This window comes from Loa loa (genome assembly GCF_000183805.2).
Source record: "Loa loa unplaced genomic scaffold supercont3.32, whole genome shotgun sequence".
NCBI classification, from domain to species: domain Eukaryota; kingdom Metazoa; phylum Nematoda; class Chromadorea; order Rhabditida; family Onchocercidae; genus Loa; species Loa loa.
The window spans coordinates 276,927-295,966 of NW_018108212.1; the positions used below are offsets into that span (position 1 = coordinate 276,927).

General features: G+C 33.6%; 2 protein-coding genes across 2 annotated transcripts; both read left to right on the forward strand.

The window, feature by feature from the left end:
- Nucleotides 1-548: 548 nt before the first annotated feature.
- Nucleotides 549-8,932, forward strand: LOAG_16982 (hypothetical protein; the record flags this gene model as incomplete). The annotated part of the gene is made up of 5 exons (XM_020449637.1): nucleotides 549-675; nucleotides 917-1,156; nucleotides 6,373-6,499; nucleotides 8,334-8,451; nucleotides 8,717-8,932. Exons 2-5 carry the CDS (start codon nucleotides 970-972, stop codon nucleotides 8,930-8,932), a joined length of 648 nt encoding a protein of 215 aa, XP_020306814.1. The 5' UTR covers nucleotides 549-675; nucleotides 917-969.
- Nucleotides 8,933-13,664: 4,732 nt separating this feature from the next.
- Nucleotides 13,665-16,516, forward strand: LOAG_03092 (homeobox domain-containing protein). Its single transcript, XM_003138629.2, has 5 exons — nucleotides 13,665-13,864; nucleotides 14,702-14,873; nucleotides 15,240-15,338; nucleotides 15,554-15,817; nucleotides 16,216-16,516. The coding sequence occupies exons 1-5, from the start codon at nucleotides 13,767-13,769 to the stop codon at nucleotides 16,366-16,368; spliced, it is 786 nt and encodes a 261-aa protein (XP_003138677.1). The 5' UTR covers nucleotides 13,665-13,766; the 3' UTR covers nucleotides 16,369-16,516.
- Nucleotides 16,517-19,040: the final 2,524 nt, after the last annotated feature.

A 19,040-nucleotide genomic window follows, 5' to 3' on the forward strand; every position in this document is an offset into this window, starting at 1 on the left:
TTTTGCGGTTCCATTGATAGAAGATACTCCATTCATTTGTATGTTATGCTGTCACAGTTCTCCGATTAATAACAGATGCAAAAATTTTTCACTATGCATAGTAACTGCTTTTGTATTCTTTATTACTAATTATATTACTACTATTTCCTGAAATGAATTTAAATTTTTTTAGTAAATATGCGATGCCAAATTTTTTGAGGAAATAAATAGCAAATGGCAATAAAATTAATTAAGGACTAAGGCCATTTTTAAGAATAACAGGTGTCAGATTTCTGTTTTTTAATTCTTGAAAAATTTGTTTTATGTCCTTTTTTCACCTTAAAGTGACCATATATTCTGTTTCCTGACTTATGTCACTATTTTAATTACCTGAACATTCTGAACCATATTTTCATTATCGGTAACTCAATTATCCATGAAACCCTGGACGATATTACGAATGAATTAGAATACACCTTGCGGAGTGATGAAAAAACAAACCATAGCTCAATGCATTTCAGGACAACTGACCGAGAAGACGGGCTAAAACCACATTTATTGTTATCAACATAATTATCACTGCAAAACCCGTCGCCCGCTGGTCCTTATTTAACTTATCTTCTGTCTCTAATCAGAATTTTGAAATATTTCGACACTTTTCTTCTTTTCTTCCTTCAAATACATTGTCCCAAACAAGTAAGTCGCTTGGTGTTTTATCATTGATCAATATCGAACTTAAGTTTAAATTTCAAATATTTATTAGTCATTTATGCAAACAATTTACTGCCCCTGTTAATCAGACCTAAAAACCTTGATGAAGCCTATGGGTAGAAGGTACCCGAAATATGTTTCTTTGGATCTTCTTCCAGACAGTCCCAAATATTGTGTTTCAAAATTATTTGTCAAATCTTTGCATAGCTAATATTTGGGTTTGTAGAAAGAGCTGGATTTCTTGCGGGCCACTCGAAAGGATTCAGAATCCCGCTCAATATGAGTATGTTCCCGGTGCGCGTTGTGGTGGAATCAGTTCGACCGCAACATTGCCTCACTTGCGCACGTGACGGTCATATGCTTGTTGATTCCTACGCAATCGTTTCCGGTGCGACATTGCTTAGTCAACTAGTGGATACAGTGCTTAGTGCTTTAGGCATGCCACAATTGGCCGTTAATTCGAAAGGTTGATCTTTTGACATTTATTTCTTACTTTAAGTCATCTTACTAATGGAATGACTTCGGGAAGCAAGTTTATAAAGTTTTTTTTGGGTGCTTCGAAAGTATATAACAAAATTCTATTGATTGATTTTCAGAATCTCCAAACACTGTGATAATGTAACATCTTTTACTCTCAAATATATTTTATCCCTTACCACTTCTTTAATTAGCCATATGAACCAGGCTTATCTGGCATTATCCTTACTGCTGCTTAAATCCAAGCCAGAAACTACATCTCCTGGCAGTAACAGTAGCAAGCTGCGTTTATGTTGGGCACTACTAATCCCCTAAAAGAAGCTAAAGGCTATTATATCCATTTGTCGTCTCTCTTTTGAAAATAATTCAATCGCAGATTAACTGGGATTTCGATTCCTTCACCAAAATTAAATGTCAATTAACAACTATGTACAAACTACATTTTTTTCATTTGAATTAAATTTGATTTCAAATGAATGCTTATTTTTTGCATTTTTCTAATTTTTTGTTTGATAGAATATTCAAGAGACAGGAAAGAAGTAAAGGATAAGAGAAAGAAATTTTATCCTTCTACCCTGCTTTGTTTTTACTGTTTTTTTTAATTCTATTATCCATTTATTATTGACTAATTACTTGTTCACTTCTTTATTCCGTTTTGCAACATTTTATCTACAAATTTCCGGACATCATTTTTGATTTAAATTAATTAAAATAGCTGTAAAGTAACTGTACTTCTTTCACACACACTTCAATATCTTCGCTTCATTTATAAGTTTCAAAAGAGAAAATTTACTTACTTATTTAATTACAACAGGAACTTATTCTATTTAATACAATTTAAATCCAATGTCACTCTTCCATCATTATGGAAATAAATAAATCCTTTAAATATTCAATCAGAAATCTCAAGTTGCAATATTTTCGACTGTACTTAAAAAGTTAGTAAAGGATCCATTCACTGATCCAATCATAATCGTTATCATCATCGTCACTATTGCTATTATAATGATACAATTATTCTTCAGTTTGTTGTTTCATCTGTCAATAAATTAGACGATGGATCTATCTTCTATCTTCCGATGTCGAAAGTTAGTGAAATTTTTTGAAACGCCCTTGAAAAACTTCGCTGCTACGGTTGCTATCGAAAAAGATGAGATCTATGTATTATGTTTGTCGATCCCATTGCTTAGCACTACAGAACAGGTATATTCGTCCTTACCGTCCCTCGATGCATCCAATTTGGAATTTTTATAAAACTCCGTCGTAGCCGTCGTTATCTGGTCGACGACATTGTCATTGTTTAGGATAGACTCAGGTTTGCTTTTGAGGAGAGAAAGGAGGATGAGGAGAAGGAGGAGGAAGAGAAGGCGACAGCTACTGCAGACTTATGCATTTTTCAAGGTGAGCCAGGCGATTTCCGCGATCTGAGATGATGATAAAGTCGAAGTGACAAGCACTATGCATACTACCCGATTTATCCTTGAATTTGCTTTTTGTAGAACGAAAGATGGGCAGGAGAGAGAAAAGGAGATGTCGGAATAGAGGATAGAACAATTCGATTGGAAGTTCCTTCCCAAGTTAATTTTTCCAGATATGGCTAAGGAGATCAAACATAAATTTCATAGTGAACATTTGATTATGAGCAGTTGACAGCTATGGATGAAAACAACATATGCAATTAGTGCATTTCCTTGAAGCATTGTTGGTATATGGTAGTATCTATCTTTCTTTAAACATTTAAAATTCGATTATGGAAAGTCATTTGATAGAGATGTTAAACAGAGGATTTACTTTTTATCTTTCCAAATATTCAAAGCCAATGATAATTTTAGAAAAAGACTTTGTACAAGAGAGCTGATAAGTTAGTGATTAAAAAAAAAAATGATGATTTTGCATTATTTCCCATAGATCACAGATCATCTGCTATTTACTGTTGGTCCTTGTAAAACTTTTCGAATTTGTTTCAAATCAACTTATAGCGCAAAGCCTCTTGCAATTCTCAGCACTAAAATTGATTTTTAAAATCAGTGGAATGAACTGTTAGCTTGTGCTTATTGTGTACCATTACTGGTATAAGTAGTATCCCATCTCTATAATTCCTATTTCAGTAATTTGATTCTCAGTAACTAGCATAAGCTTTATAGATTTATCTTAAGTGTTTGATTTAATTTCATCATCTCAATGAGTGTCTTAAGTTAGAAAAAATTTGGCGAAGTTACAGATTGAAATCTTGGTTCAAAATATCTTCTTTTTTTCTCATACTGCGCCTATATCTTCAATCCTATCGGTAGCTTCACCTTGGCGTCGCCGATGTGCTGTCATTTTTGTCAAGGTCATCTGCTGTTGTCGAATTGTAAAGAAAAGAGACATGTGATTTGGAAAAATTCTAAAAATCTCTTTTGCATTGTAGTCTTCGTTGAAGTTCGAATATAACTGGATTGCAGAAGGCTAAACAAGAAACAGGAGGACCAGATAATCTGTTTTCATCTTTATAAACTTTTCAAAAGTTAATTTAACTAGTAATTACAGAATTTATTTGATACTTTAGTGCTACTTTGTTTTCTCTATGACCTTCCCAACACATCTTTCCTTTCCAATCAGTTGTTTTGCATCTTAGTATCATTGTCATTCATTACTCATCATATCCTTTTCTTGCCATGTTATCTTTCTACTCTACCTTTTCCTAGTAAAAGAGGATTTGTTGTCGCTAATTATCTTTGACATATTCTCTAAGAACTGACAATTTATCTCATCTTTTACCCTTTCTATCCTTATCTATGCCATAAAAGTGCTGGAGAGATACTATTTTATTACACTATAGTCTATTCGGTCAACCATTAAGAGAGCGGATCAAGCCTATATATCCTAATTGTAATATAATTTCACCTAAAACATTGCACAGAACTCTGAACTTTCTTTGTCACCTAAAATATTATATTGCATGAATGATCAATTGATGAACATGAAAAAGGTTTACTTAACTTGTTAAATTATTACCCATTGCCAAAAAATATTTGAAACAATTCCCTGAAATCACACTGGATAGCATTCTGTAAAAAAACTTCAAATGATAATTTAGGAGGCAATTTTGTACCACATATGCATACAAATATACAACTATCCTTCATTACCTTACTTTACAGTCCACAAAACTTTCATCAGGTTTGTCTAATTAGAAAAAGTTATAGTTAATCTAGCACTGCATAAGAATTACCAATACTTTTCTTTTTTTTTTTTCAAGCGGTATAGCATTTGAGATAAGAAGAGCAGTGTTGTAAATGCACCTTGAATTTTTATTGCTTCACCTAACGATGACGAAGATCGCTGCGATTTGAGAATAAAGAAAATGGACCTGTTTTGTGGTTTCGTGGAAAATTTTGATGGAAGTAGAGAAAAAAAGCAATATCAAGGACGATGTTGAGAGGAGTTCCGGTAAAAAGGTGTTGTTTTTTGAAGTGCTTATTCCAGAACGGTAAGAGGGAAGGGAGAGGGTAATTGATAGAGTGCTTATTCCTTAAAACAAGTTATTAATTGGAATGAGATAGAGACGTGAAAGAGCAGGGGAAAACCGGGGCAGGGATACGGCAACGAAATATATCTTAGTAGTCAGGGAAGCTCTTCAACACTAAACATTGTTGAAAGAAAAAAAAAAAATACTGTCACCTATCAGGACCACAAAATGTCAGTAAAATCACGGATACAAGCAGAATAACATCATATCTTCTTCCTGTTTTCCTTTTATTACAGATGCAGCGATGAGATCCCTAAAAAGAACAAAATAACATATTTAAAAGTGCCAGCGCAAAACACAATATCATCTTATTCATTCCGTCTCCTCCTGCCATCCGGTAAAGCACATTATGTTGATAATTAGTAGCGGAGAATGGAAATCCAGAGGAAACTGGTTTTTTCTTAATCTTCGTGAGTCTTACATAACTCAACCTGGACAACAACTGGTTGACAATGGCCATGTAAATTCGAAAACTGAAAACTGCTGTCTATTTCACTACTCCTAATTTCTCATTCGAAAATAAGAGTACAAGTAGAAAATAAAGTATTGTGGATAAGTGAGGTAATTACAACTTTGAACTGAACAAAAACTAAGGTAGTGTTGCAATGAAACTCGTAACAATTATTGAAGTTCCATGAAAAGGTAGAAATTATGCTGAAATGAACTCCCAGTATTCAATGGAGAAGAAAAAAAACAAGAAAAATTGGAACAAAATTCGAATAAATTTTGAACTGAACTTTCTTTTGCTTTACTTCAATACAACTTACATTATCTGTTGGATGAATTCGATGCCCAAATCGCACTGCAAATGCAGTATTATTGATCTTCTCCTAGCAAAAATTGAACTTCTTTGGTAATAATGTCTTTTGTTATATATGTAAATTAAGCAAATTTACATATAATGCGTTGTATTGAAGGTAAACTTCTAACATAAGTGAAAACGAGATTTCCTGAATATGTAAGCAGTTATTACAGGAATCTTTGTTGAGCCTATTAAAGATTGTCATTTTTATTTATCATTAATTTGAAGATAAAATTAGCGAAGTGATGGCAGTAAGTGTAATGTTTAATGTTCTGTAAACATTTTGATCAAGACAAACTGCAAGAAGGGAAAGCATTATTGAATCTTCCAATTGATAAGGAGCTAGAAGATGGATCGGCTTCCAGTTATGTTGTCTTTATGAGACGGATGGATGGATGATCATAGTAGTGATGATAGTAGTAGTGATTATATTAATTGCGATAAGCTGATAAGAGTTGAATAATCACGTGGAGCAGAGCAGGACCAAAAGAGTACAACACATCATCCCATTTAATCATCAATCCCATGCAAACATACAAACTACTGTAGCTAATTCACCGCCTTACAAGAAGACAAACATTCCATTTGGACGGACTGATGAAGGTAGGGATGTGAGCTGAATGAGAAGCAAGCTTTGGATTAAATATTTTGTTGTGTACTATAAAGGGCTTCAGATATACCATTTGTTCATGTTTTATGATAAACAACACATTTGGGTCTTTATCACTTATTGATTTGATGAAATGCTTTCAAATGAGTGATATCAGTTGATAATTTATAATCAACCAAAAGTTGAACTAATAATACAGTTCATTTTTCTTTGTTCTTGCTTCAGCAGAATACAATTAATGAAGTGTTGTTTTAGCAAATTAATGTAATCAATGATTTGCAGGTTTGGTGCAGGTAGCAAATTGGAAGGCGTTGCCATTCGATCAGATTACGGATAATTTAGACGATACGGTGGAATCGTTGCTCAAAGATATCAGCAATCATATCACTCTTAAAATTTTAACTAAACAGTTCGTAATTCTTATTTTTAATTTTTGAAAGAGTTTTAAAAATATCGTACTTTGTTATCGCTAGAGCATTCTTCTGTTTAAAATTTCATAGTAGTTACATGTACTTTTTAAGCTCCATTACAACTTCTTTGCTAAGGTAGGACCTTGTCATTACTGCGTCGTTAGTACCACAAATGAACCAGATAATTAGAGAGGAACTTGCCCAAGTTGAATATAACTTCATGCGTTTCTCTTGCTGTGAATTTTTCGACCAAACGAGTAATTGGGTTATAGTTCTCAGGCTCCAATGTCTGGTAAGAAATGACCTTCACTTTGATAGGAATAGCTTAACGCTAGTTATATGTGACTTCATTGGAATATGACTTCAGGCTATTAGTGGTGGCACCTGGCTATGAGTCAGTAATTGTTTGGAGCGAAATTTCATTTGGAAAGGTTTCAATTAAAAGGTGCTGCTAACATAAGCATAAAATGCTCATTCTAAATTTATGGTTTTCATGAGAATGACACTTTCTGGATTGCTTAAACATATATTTGCGAAAGATGATAGGTGATATTTGCTCTTGTTTAAAAAGGATAAGTGAAAGGAGTTTTATGAGTGACGCAGCTATTGGCTTACTTAGTTCAGTGGTAAATTCATCATGCCAAGAGAGAAATATCCCAAAACAAGATGGCCAGGAAAGAGAAGACAAAGGAAAGGAAGGGAAAAGAGATAAGCCATGTTAGCTAACTTTCCCGTGAATCATCATCTCACCATACCTTCATCAGTTTTCTCTTCTATTCATGGACACTTAGAAATACATACCGTCGCGCCAGTCATAACGAATAAAATTAGGCCGATTAATAGATGATTTCTCGTCTGGTCGATATTTAACAACTGTTTACAATAGCGGCTTTATTCAGCTAAGGACATATGGATAAACAGTGCCGTGTTGTGTCCCTACCACTTTATTCTGTTTGAGAATCTGCTTGAAATAGAAAGTAGAATGAGACCGAATAAGTTTCCATCGATCGAGAAATAGGAAATTTATGGTTAGATCTATTTAAATAGCAGCCATCAATCCTTTTTTCCCCGATTCTTCCCTTTCCTATTTTGTCTTTTTTCCTGTACCCATAAACCATAGATAGCATACACATTCCTTATTCATATAGCAAATGCAAATATCACCGGAATAGAGGCACTCTCTGCTCGTCCGAGGAATGGAAGAAACATTCATTCATTCATTTTTTCATTCCTTCATCCTTCATTCATGCATTCATCCCACCTTCATTAGCACATAATCATTGATATCTCTGCTGTGATGCTAAGAGGGGGATGCATTTATGCCGTTTACTGCTTGAAGTATTCAGGAAGTTCTGAGGAACTCCATAAAATCTTGACCATTCCAAAATCACCATAATTCACTGGAGATAATCCTACATACCAAATGAAGAAAAGTCTGCAAATTTCTCACTCCACTCAGATTTTTAAATATCATTTCTCCGATTGTCACCTGTTTACACCATTGAATCATAAATAAATCTTAAAAGAATTTCACGATCAATACTTTGACTCATTACGGTTATATGAAACGATGTGATGTTTTATTTTTGTCCCAAAGAAAGAATAAAAGTAAAAGTAATTTCGTGTCCTTTTCAAAGTTTGCTACCAGTGAGAGTGGAAAAGGCGTAGTATATTGCACGTAAATTACACATGAACTGATTTATTGATAGTCCATCTGAAAGGCATTCATTTTACATAAATTTTAAATTCTGTTTCTAAGAGAAAGAAATGTAATAAGTAAAAGTGGGAAAGTTTTCAGGTGATTAGTAATTGAAGTAAAAAAATATGTTCCAGGTCCTCAACAGATGCGTCGAGTTCACAGTGTATATCGGATCTCAGGCAACGTCTTCTTAAAGCAGCAATTACCAAACAACCACATATCCTTTCTACTGTTGATAATCAACAAATTAAGGTTAATTTTCAGAAATGATTTTTTTTTCTTTCAATATTAAAGCATTCAATTTCTTGTTATTGATCAATATAACATATGATAACTGATACTGATTTATTCTTGACAAAACAGGTATTCAAAGGCTCTGTTTGGAAACTATTGTTTTTATCGTTGAAATTAGCAGTGTGTTGTTTATTTTTAGGGTTGAAATTGCTAGAAGTTTTACTGGCCTTCTTTTGCTTCGATAGTCTTGTTTATTGTTTACTGCCAGTTTTTATCATTCTAGGATTTGATATTGCAAGTAGTAGCCGGTGATGAACCATCAATGCTCAACTTTGATCAAATCCAGGCGATTAATGAGTGGTTGGAACAACTGGATGATAATCATATCGATAGAAAAAGGTTAATTTTATTTTGCTACTCCGAACATGCTTTTATTATGCCCTACTATTTGAAATGCAGAAAGACGGTGTTGGCGTACTGTCTCAAACAGTATTTTTAAACTAAGGATTAGATCCCTTTACCTAATGTAATTCATTCCCTAATTCCTTACTGTTTCGCTAATCCATTTAGTAGTCGCATTTCATTATTTTGGTATTCTTTTCATATTTCGTGACATTTTTGTGGACATTCTTGTTGTGCATAGTAGAAACCCTTTTTAACATTTAAGTATAAATATTCGCCTAATAAATGCATAGCAGTCTTCAAGAGAAATTGATTTCAAAGACTTTCATCAAAAGGTTGTTTTTCGATGAGTCATATTTCACCGGAACTTAGCACGGTTCTAAAAGAGAAATTCTCGAGATATACCATTTGTCCCTCGTAGAATGGCAAAGTTCTCATTGCTGCTTTTATCTTATCCATTTCTGCTCATTTCGTGATAAGTGGTGACTTAAATAATTTTTTAGTAGTGGAGGAAAATATGCATTGATTATTCCAAGAGGTAAATTTGTATTATTAATTATCTATTCTCCACTTTCCAGAATATCAATAGATATGATTTCCGAAAATTTTCAAATCTTTTAATTCGTTGTTTCATCACCATTTCTTACTGTCTTGCTTTTAAGTTTCTACTTGTCATTTCTGTAGCAGATATTACGCATTTCAAGCAATTATGCATCATAATCTCATCAAATGTCTGAGTACTGTCAAATTTCTGCAGCTGTTTCCGGTCTTAACACTTGCTATGATTCTCCCACTAACAAAAAATGAACTAAAGAGATTTAGCTCAAACGTTAAATCACACATATAATGAATAAATAAATAAACTATATGTATATAGAACCAGCGATCATCACAAATCTCAATGCAGCTGCTAACCGTTCATATGACAATTTTTGAATAATTTAACCAGAATGATTCATGCATTTTCTAAAGCTAATAAGGATGCAATATGCTTTAGAGAAGTAATAAAGAAAACAGGGATCATATAAGGAGTTAAGGATTAAAATGTGGATTTACATGAGAGAGAGAATCTTAAACAATCCATTCTCCGCCATTCTTCTATTAATCATAACACTTATCTTTCATTCCATTCATTCAACATCCTTTTTTCATTTATTTTATAAACGTATTGATTCAGTAATCTTTTTACTTTCACAAATGCATTTTTCGTCTGTAGAAGTTGAAGTTGATAAAAGTAATGGGAAAGAAGAAGGAGGGAGAGAGAGAGAAAGCAAGGAGGAGAGAAAGAGAGGAGAAATTTGGGAGGATTTGATTCTAGTTTAAAGGACCTTTATTTGTACAGTATGCATTTAGGATTTATGTGTTGATAGTATTTCGCTTAAGATAGCTTGCTTACTGGCTGACTAGCTTTGTGAAAGCTGAAGTTTAACTAACTACTGGCAAAGAAAGAGTAGGAGATTAAGGTAGAAATAGATTTGTTGTGTACTTAGTTGTGAAAGTGAAAGAACAAAAGAAGTGAACTCATCTTCGATCATATACCATGTAATTGTTTACTTCAACAATCTACTACAATTTTCCTGCTTAACTTTATTTTTAGTCGGATCATAATAATGCAAAATGATGAATCTGAAGTGAAACTAGACATGTCCAGGAATGTCTCTTAGAGATATCAACAACCATTATTGCTCAATTTGAATTAACTCTGACAGTATCCTAATTAACTTTTGCTCTTTACCATATTTTCGATAGTTTGATTAACAAATTTAAGCAACATTCAAGGAAACATATCGTATGCTCAACATATCAACAATGATACTGTCAGAGTTAGTTCAAATTCCTTTTCTTCTCTATACAGGAAAAATAAACAGCTTTTTGTTTGTTGATTTGAATGAGTACGGAGTTGACTGATGTCTAAGTACTAGCTCTCTAAACTTTTTGCGAATTTATATTCCCACACATTATCCTCTCCAGCTGCATTAGCCCTTCCTCGTCATTCCTAGAAAGAGATGGTTAAATTTATGCATCACATCCATCCCATCTACCGTCATCATCATCATCATCATCATCATCATCATCATCATCATTATCATCGCAACTTCGCCAGTAAACTATTACTAGCACCTATCGCTTTCGACCGAATACGGAAACAGTCGAATGGTTTGAACAAATCTGAAAGGCTGGGAGCGATAGTTTTTTCTGTTGTTAACTATCCTAACCATAACTTCTTCTCTTCATATCTCATTTGTTAGATATAATTTTATTCAAATTTGAAGAATATATTGGTCCCGAAAAGAGAGAAAATAGTATTCTCCACAGTTATTTCTTTACTTCTTTCCAATTTATTTCATTTAAAAAATGATGACCGTATACTACTACTACAGACTGACTTTGATTATTACTTTTGCTTCTTGAAAATTATGATTGAAATTTGTGAAACTCATAAAACAGTAATTAGAAGTTAGAAGTTTGTGAAGAATGCGCCGAGGCAAGAAAATTGAAACTTGAATCTTTTTCAAAGCGGCATCAAAAAAGTTATTAACAAAATTAAGGTGAAAGGGAGAATGGATGGATGGATGTGATTGTTGATCAAGAATCGATTTCATTATCAAAATGTCTGATTTATTTCCTTCTTTGACTGCTTTTTGACTTTATGCTTCATTTACTAAAGCTTTCATTCCAGTTTAACGTAATTGAAACGCCCTTTGATAAGCATTAAATTTTAAAAAATCTACGGAATTTAGGGGATGGTGGGGCTAATTTTTTCTTATATGATATTAAAATTACAAAAAATACAACCAGATGTAGGGTGACACAAATTTTTCTTTATGAAGCCGAGATCTAAACTTGCTGAAATGAAAATAGGCGTGTAACAGGTTATAGTTTAGGTCTACCACAGGTTTCAATGTTAGCTTAATGAAATTTGAACTTATAATACACTAAGGTTTAAGAATTGGTGAAGCCACGGAGAAGTGGGCGAAATGTAAGCAATCAGATGTATTCGATAATATCCATTAGTAATGTTTGAAATGATTTCTGAAAGCTGAATCCATCGACACAAATGAAATATATGCGTACTGATAAGTTATATCAAAAATAGCTTTCCGCAATTATGGGTATTATCGAATTGTTGTGGATTTTTTTCACACTAATCAATCGGACAACATGACAACTGTTGACGAAGAAAGTAGTGCAACACATCAAATTACTCGTTCTACCTTTCCTTATCATTTTGTAATCACTGGTATCGTTCCTTCAGTGATTATCATCGACAACATCATCTTTCTTCCCCCACTTGCTCCTCTGTAGCTACTCATTCCAATTTCGTTCCCTTTAGGGCAAGTTACACAATACTTATAATCATCTGACGAGCGAGCACAGTTGATTAAAACTTACCCAATTTGCCCGGTGTCTGCTTTCTTCGCCCTTTCACTGTACCTCGTATCGTTTACTTACGTTACAGCAAAGGTTAAGAGCGGGGTTTGGGCAGTGATCAACAGTGGGAAACATCGAAGTCGGGTAGAGATGTAGATGTATCAACATTGATGCGATTGGCGATTGTGTCGTAAAGTGATCCAACCCAACTCAGACAGGCGATCACAGAACAACCTCTTTTGATTTGGCGCTGATGGCAGTAATGGCTTTCTCTAAACACTAAATTTCACCGTAAAAGAAAAACAAACAAAATTTCGGAGGGCCATTAAAATCAAGAGGAAGAGGAGGAGAAAGAGTAAAGGTATACGGACAGGTTGAGAGGAGAGAAGGACAGAGATGAAACGTAAAAAAGGTTCTAGGGATGCAGTCATGTAAACACTGCATTCCAATTTTGTGATAAAAACCAGTTCCCATAATCTTGTAAAAAGTCGAGGATAGGAGAAAGATTTAGCAAAACTTTCTTAAGGATTGTTTTCTAATCAATGATAATGACCTGTGGTCGTAAAAGTAGTGGACTTCTTCAACGATGCAAATGTGCGATTAACAAACAAACAAACAAACAAACATTTAACAAGTAAATAATTAATTGTAACTGATTAGCTGATGAATAAAATGATAAAACAGACTATAATCTCTTCTGGAAATTAATCGTGATTTAACCATTTCATGAGTTATTTGTTTGAAAAGCTTCGAAAAACATTTTTATACCAAAGAATTGAATTTGATTATATTACAGGTGATTCAAATAAGACTAATTGTATATGGAAAATTGAATTATCTTTTTTGATCTCGCCATATTGGGAAGAGGGAGAGGAGTTTGAGCAAATCTATAAAATCACGGTGAACGAGCTTAGGTTGGGGATGGATTTATGATGATGGCTTTCCAATGAAATAGGATTATCCATCGCCGTATGGCTATTGGTGTTTATATTGGCAATATTCACTTTCTACACACCCTTTGTTTCTCTCTACATTCCACTTTGCCGTTGAATATTTTAGATTATAAAGGGGTTGGAGAAATTGAGGGACCACTTAAACTCTAAATCCAATCGGCCTCATATAGTAACACAATAAATTTAAATTTGATGCCGACAGTGACAGAATTTTCAAGAATGGATTTATGAGGGCTTTGGAACTGGTAAGTGGATGTGAGCAACCAAATATGTAATTACAGGATTCGATATAAAGTTTGAAAATAACTAATCAAATTTTCCATCTTATAAGGGGTAGTACGCCAACTGCTCTATTTTCATACGTTTTCTTATTAAAATAATTACAAGAGGTGTCTTTCTCCAATAGAATTATTTAAATTTTTTTTACAATATAGTCATTCGAATTGTTAATTTTGGAGTGGTTTTTATTGAACGGAGGAGTGAGCAAATAATTGAAATCGTTGCAGTCCATATATCACAAGGTTCAATCATCTCTTGGAAATACCGAAATTGGAACGATGGTTTTGTAGCGATGCCAATCCATCCCGGCAGAAATTGATTAATTATATGAACGTACTCAATGGTTCCAGTTATCGGCGGCATAATGCTAAAGTAACATATCAGCAAATCTGTAACTGGTTTGCTAATCAACGAGCTGCTAATAGGTTCTGTATTCTTATTCATAACTTACATTTTAAATGATGAAGGTTATTAAAAGTCGAGAAATTTTACCCATTCCAACTAATTCGGGAATATTGGAAGAATTTGTAAAATGATAAATTGTATTTTTTGTATATCCTAATATCCACTTTTTGTGTACTAATATATCCTAGTCGGACTTTTTTCTTGTACCTAAATAAAGAAGAGGGCAGGTGTGACCGACAAGAATCATCACTTAATATTTTATAAAAACTTATTTTTAGTTTTTTCATCGACTAGATTAAGATAATTAGCAAAAGCTACCAGCTGGTCTTGCCCATTATTATTTGATTATGGACCGGTGCGAAGCATCTTATGTACTTCAAATTATCAAAATTCAAATTTCGAGTTTTTCGCGAAGCTAGTGTTCTCTTAAAACTAACTTTTAAAAATGGAAAAAATATTTTTTAATTTACATTGTTGAAAAGCAAAACAAGCTAATAAGAGATATCCTTAAAACTTATAATAATGCAGGGGGTTTTGAAATTGCTGAAGCATTTGAAATAAACGTTCAGTTTTGGAAGTTTTGGCTTTTGAATCTTTTAGCGGTACTTTTGTGCTGAAGTAATTTAATGTGATGCGATGGTTTTTCGAACATTCACTCTATTCTAATACTATCTTTGCGTTATAATAATTTTAATTATAGCATGGAATGACCGAATTTGGTTTGGAATATTTAGGAATATTAAAAAAAGATGGGAAAATATCCCAATGTGAAGTATTTAAATTTTTTGAATGAGTTTTGTCAGAAAAGATTTTGATGCTGATGCTCTACTAATTTCACTGTTGGATTTCTTTTGCAGAAAATCACCGCAATCGAATCATACTACTATTACACATTGTCCACCATCGGTGGCACAGTCATCCATTTTACTTCCACCCCAGTCACATTCCAGTCCATCCGGTGAATTCCGTCCAAAATTTGACTTTAATAGTTTGCTGGACAGCAAGCAGGCCAATGGAAGTACTAGTGAAGTAAGCATTTTGTTGGCATTTTATCAGTTGCATGTTTGATGAATGCGAATTGATCAAGTTAATTTTATGAGCTTTATTTTTAAAACAAATATGTGAGCAAAAATCATAAAAGGAAGCTAAAATGTGGTGGATGGTGACGTATGAAGTAAGTGTTCTCTGAAATATCTGACATAAATTTCTCCATCACTTTTCAAACTTCTGCATTTTGAAAAAACGAAGAAATTGGAGGTGAAACAAACGACCTGATATGTAATTGGACACAGATTTGCTTAGGTAACACAGCAAACAATTAGTATGGTATAAATATATATTAATTTCGAGTATATTATTGATTCTAGCATTTCGAAACAAATGAAGCTTTTGCAGCGTATCGAAGGAGGTTCAGAATCACCGACACCGAATGATGATGTTAGTGTTCATAGCGCTAGCGATTGTGGTTTCGATCAGGTTTCTGTCCTGAAACAGGTATCCTTATGGCAAGTTTCTTAAGTCACAGAGTCACAGAAGGTTTTCAAATCTTTTACGAGCTCGTAATGTTGCGTAATACTTAAAGATTGTCATAAATAAGCCTTTTTTAAGCATTGCATACCACCAGATACTTCTGTTAATGTACTTGAAAGACATGAATTCTTAGAGAACAGTATTATCTGTAATTTTGACAGAATTTAATTTTTTGACAGAATTCTGCAACCTCATCTCCGGAAATATCTTTCGACTTAAATGGTGGCCATGCGTCAGTATCGCCGAAACCAGCTGGTGGAGAAAATGTTGGACATCATCAGGTAACAAGTAATGGCAGTGGGAATGGTAACAGCACAGCAGGGCAACCACAACAAACACCGTCCAATACAGTCGCTCGATCAAGGTTAATGTTCGACCCACTCACGGAGTTACCAGTTCTAGAAAAATGGTTTGAAGAGAATCCACATCCTACTTGGCTCCAGGTAATTCCTTACAGCGGTTTGTTATTATTATTTGTAAAAACCATTGCTCTAAATACATTTGATACGATTGGGGCTTGAATTCATTTGTCTTTAATCTCAGTAAAAAAAAGACTAATTAAACCTGCAACTTGTCAATTGTGTTGTGTGAAGAAAGTCTAAATACTGCTTTTACAACTTTGACCACTTTTTGAATTACCGTAATCAAGTTCATCGAAGTGCGTTGTATTTTTGCCCACAAACACGGTTAACTGATTAAAAAATAAATATATAAACATTTGACAACTTGTGATCCATAGAAATATAAGAATCTCCGATATTTTCTCTATTTATGTTTATTCAAGCAAATTAGACTCTTATCGTGGGCATTTTTCGGTAACATTAATTTTTTACAATTTCAGATTGATCATTATACGGAAGCGCTGAACAGTTGTCAGTATAGACAAAGTTATCCACCAATCTCGACGCACAATGTCAAAATCTGGTTCAAAAATCGACGGGCCAAGTGTAAGCGTATGCAGACTGGCGATTTGAATTTGAAGATGATGATCTGAGACGTTTCCGCCTCATGAACTCAAAAAAAAGGCTGCACCAGTCTAGAATCTTGCTCAGTGAATAAGCTAAATGCTCGAATATATTGCTATGTATAATTGATAGAAGTGAGTATAAACAAAACGAACAAACCAAGCTGCTTTCATGCTACAGAAGGTTTTATGAATTTTATTTGTTGAGTAAATGCACTTCCAACTAGTAATGTGAATTTTGCAATTTTCTAAAAATTTTTATGGATAAATTAGTCTGTGACAGCTAATAGAAATATCCGTTGCTTCTGTAAGACTTTATGCCTTCTTTTATTTGTTATTTCTAAATCAAACATCTCTCAGTTTCTTTACTCTTGACCTTTCAGTTAAATATTTTAACTAGTGTATTTTTGTAAATTAATGAAAAGTAATAAATGATAGCCATCTAATTAGATCGAAGGATTCACTTTTGCGATAGCAATGGAGTAACGTAAATGTGGCGAGATTAAGACTGAATCTGATGAAGTTGTCGCCTGTATGGACAGGGTATAAAAGGATGATATCATAACTGTTTCAGGAATTTAAACAATAATATTTTGTCAAAGAAGGTATATTTTAGAAAGCTTGATAAATTATACTAGGAAAAGGAGCAAAACCAAGTTTACCACTTATATTTCTGAAAAAGCTGGCAATAATTCGATTAGATAAATAGTGATAGCAACTTCAATGTAGGGGAAAAATTATCAATTTTTAATGTTTTTTTTTTTGTCCATCTTAACTATTTCCTAATTCCTCAATTGCTCTAGTTGTTGACTTTAAAATTTTCTTAAATTGTATTTTTCCCTGATCTCATTTCTGTTTTAAGAGAAGACTTTTTTTACGCCTTGTCCACATTCTCCATCCCTTCACTTTGCGCCCCTCCTTGCCAAATTGAACCCATTCTCGAGGAGAACAATGTCTTTTATCACTGGGTAGAGTTTTTGATCACTCTAACCCACGGCAGTATTATTGGTTTGAATGTTACTCATAAAACAGCTTGATTGGGATTAGTTTTAATTTTTTACGATGTTTATCCAGTTGCAACCGATTCCTTATTCCTTGGTTATTTCCGGATTAAGATTATAACACACTATAAATAGAACATGATAAATTCGTTTCCTGATTCTTTCTAGCTGCTTTTTTCACTCATTATTAAATTTGTAATCTTCAAAGATATAGGGAAAAGCAGAATCTTCACTGAAAAATATTTCTTCAAGCGATTCCATAATTTTTCCAGGAGAAGGTTATTTTGTGCTCAGTCTTGTACGCAGAAATGATGTGATATTATTCATTGAATTATCTTTTTTTAATTGACGATATATATTATGATAAGGTATGATGTCAAATATTGGTATTAATTCCCTTTCATCATTTGGGGCTTTTCCTCAATTTGTATGTGATTTCGGGTTTCCGCAAAAATTTGCTTGTTCTCAATACTGTTCATGTACTAAAATTGAAAAGCAAACAATCATTTTAACAAAGGTTTGTATTTGTTGAAACCCTTCCATGCTGCTGCTGTTGTGCCTAAAATCCTCATTCCATTTCAGATTTTCCTCCATTTATACGTTGTTTTATTTGTAATACTGTAACTGTGCCGCAAATACTTCATTATTTTTGATTTCGACCGTCAAACAACTAAAATTAAAGTTCCCACAAAAGTGATAAGATTTTTAATTATCCCACCCTCCCTAGAATTCAGTTTGAACTTTAAAATCTCGATCATTTGTGATGACGGGTTGTACTCCCTTGAAATTACCAATTTTTCACCCCACTAATAATATATTTTACCATTTGTGCTAAAAAGAAACAAATTTTCGGTCATTCAAGTGCCTTACAGTTCGTTAAATGTTGATTTTTGTGCACTGCTGCTCTTGATTTCGTCTGGATTGGCCAAAATGGATTATAGAAGTTGATGGCCCACCCAAATTTGAGCTTTTTTCCAGGTTGTATGAAAACTAATAGTTGGATCACCAACTTGCTTATTTTCAATTATTATGTCCTGTTATACTCAACTTCCGCACGTAACATCTGCTGTAGTGCTTTAGAGAGATGACTTAGATGCGCTTTTTTCCCTACTTCTCACTGCTCGTTGCTCTAATTTTTCTGAGTGTCTGGTTATCATATATTTGTTGAATATACTGACGAATAAAAAGTTCCATGTCGCACAGTGCAAAATGATCCCGTAAGTACTGTTGCTTTTTTATATCAGCTTTGGGAGAAAAATCTTCATTCAGTTGATCTTTTTAAAAAGTTTTCATTGAAAATGCAAGACATACTTGGCTAGTCATTCTCTTATAGTTTAGTAGGCAACAATCGCTCTCGAAGTTACTTAGGTCAGAAACTGGCCAAATGCTAGCTAGACAAATGTAAAAAAGATCCACTGAATAAGGACAGTAAATATCCTGACTGCATATATATCATTTAACGTTCAAAAATAGGCTACAGATTCTTAGATTAGAATGATACAGACTTTTCACCGATTCGAGAAAAATTCCGAGATATGTTCAGGTGTGATAGAAACCAAACTAATCGATAGATCCACTCTTGAAATAATGCTTATCTTCTGAGGAGAAAAGAAGGCTTCTATTACTTACTCTCCTTTTCAGAGTTCCTGCTTTTAATTTCTATCATTCATCAGTGCAAGATGACCTTTAGGAGAAAATTGC

Coding starts and splice junctions, on each gene's coding strand:
- LOAG_03092 (XM_003138629.2), top strand. CDS start 13,767: ATGAACGTACTCAATGGTTCCAGTTATCGGCGGCATAATGCTAAAGTA. Junction 13,865..14,701: donor AATCAACGAGCTGCTAATAG/GTTCTGTATTCT, acceptor TTTCTTTTGCAG/AAAATCACCGCAATCGAATC. Junction 15,818..16,215: donor CACATCCTACTTGGCTCCAG/GTAATTCCTTAC, acceptor TTACAATTTCAG/ATTGATCATTATACGGAAGC.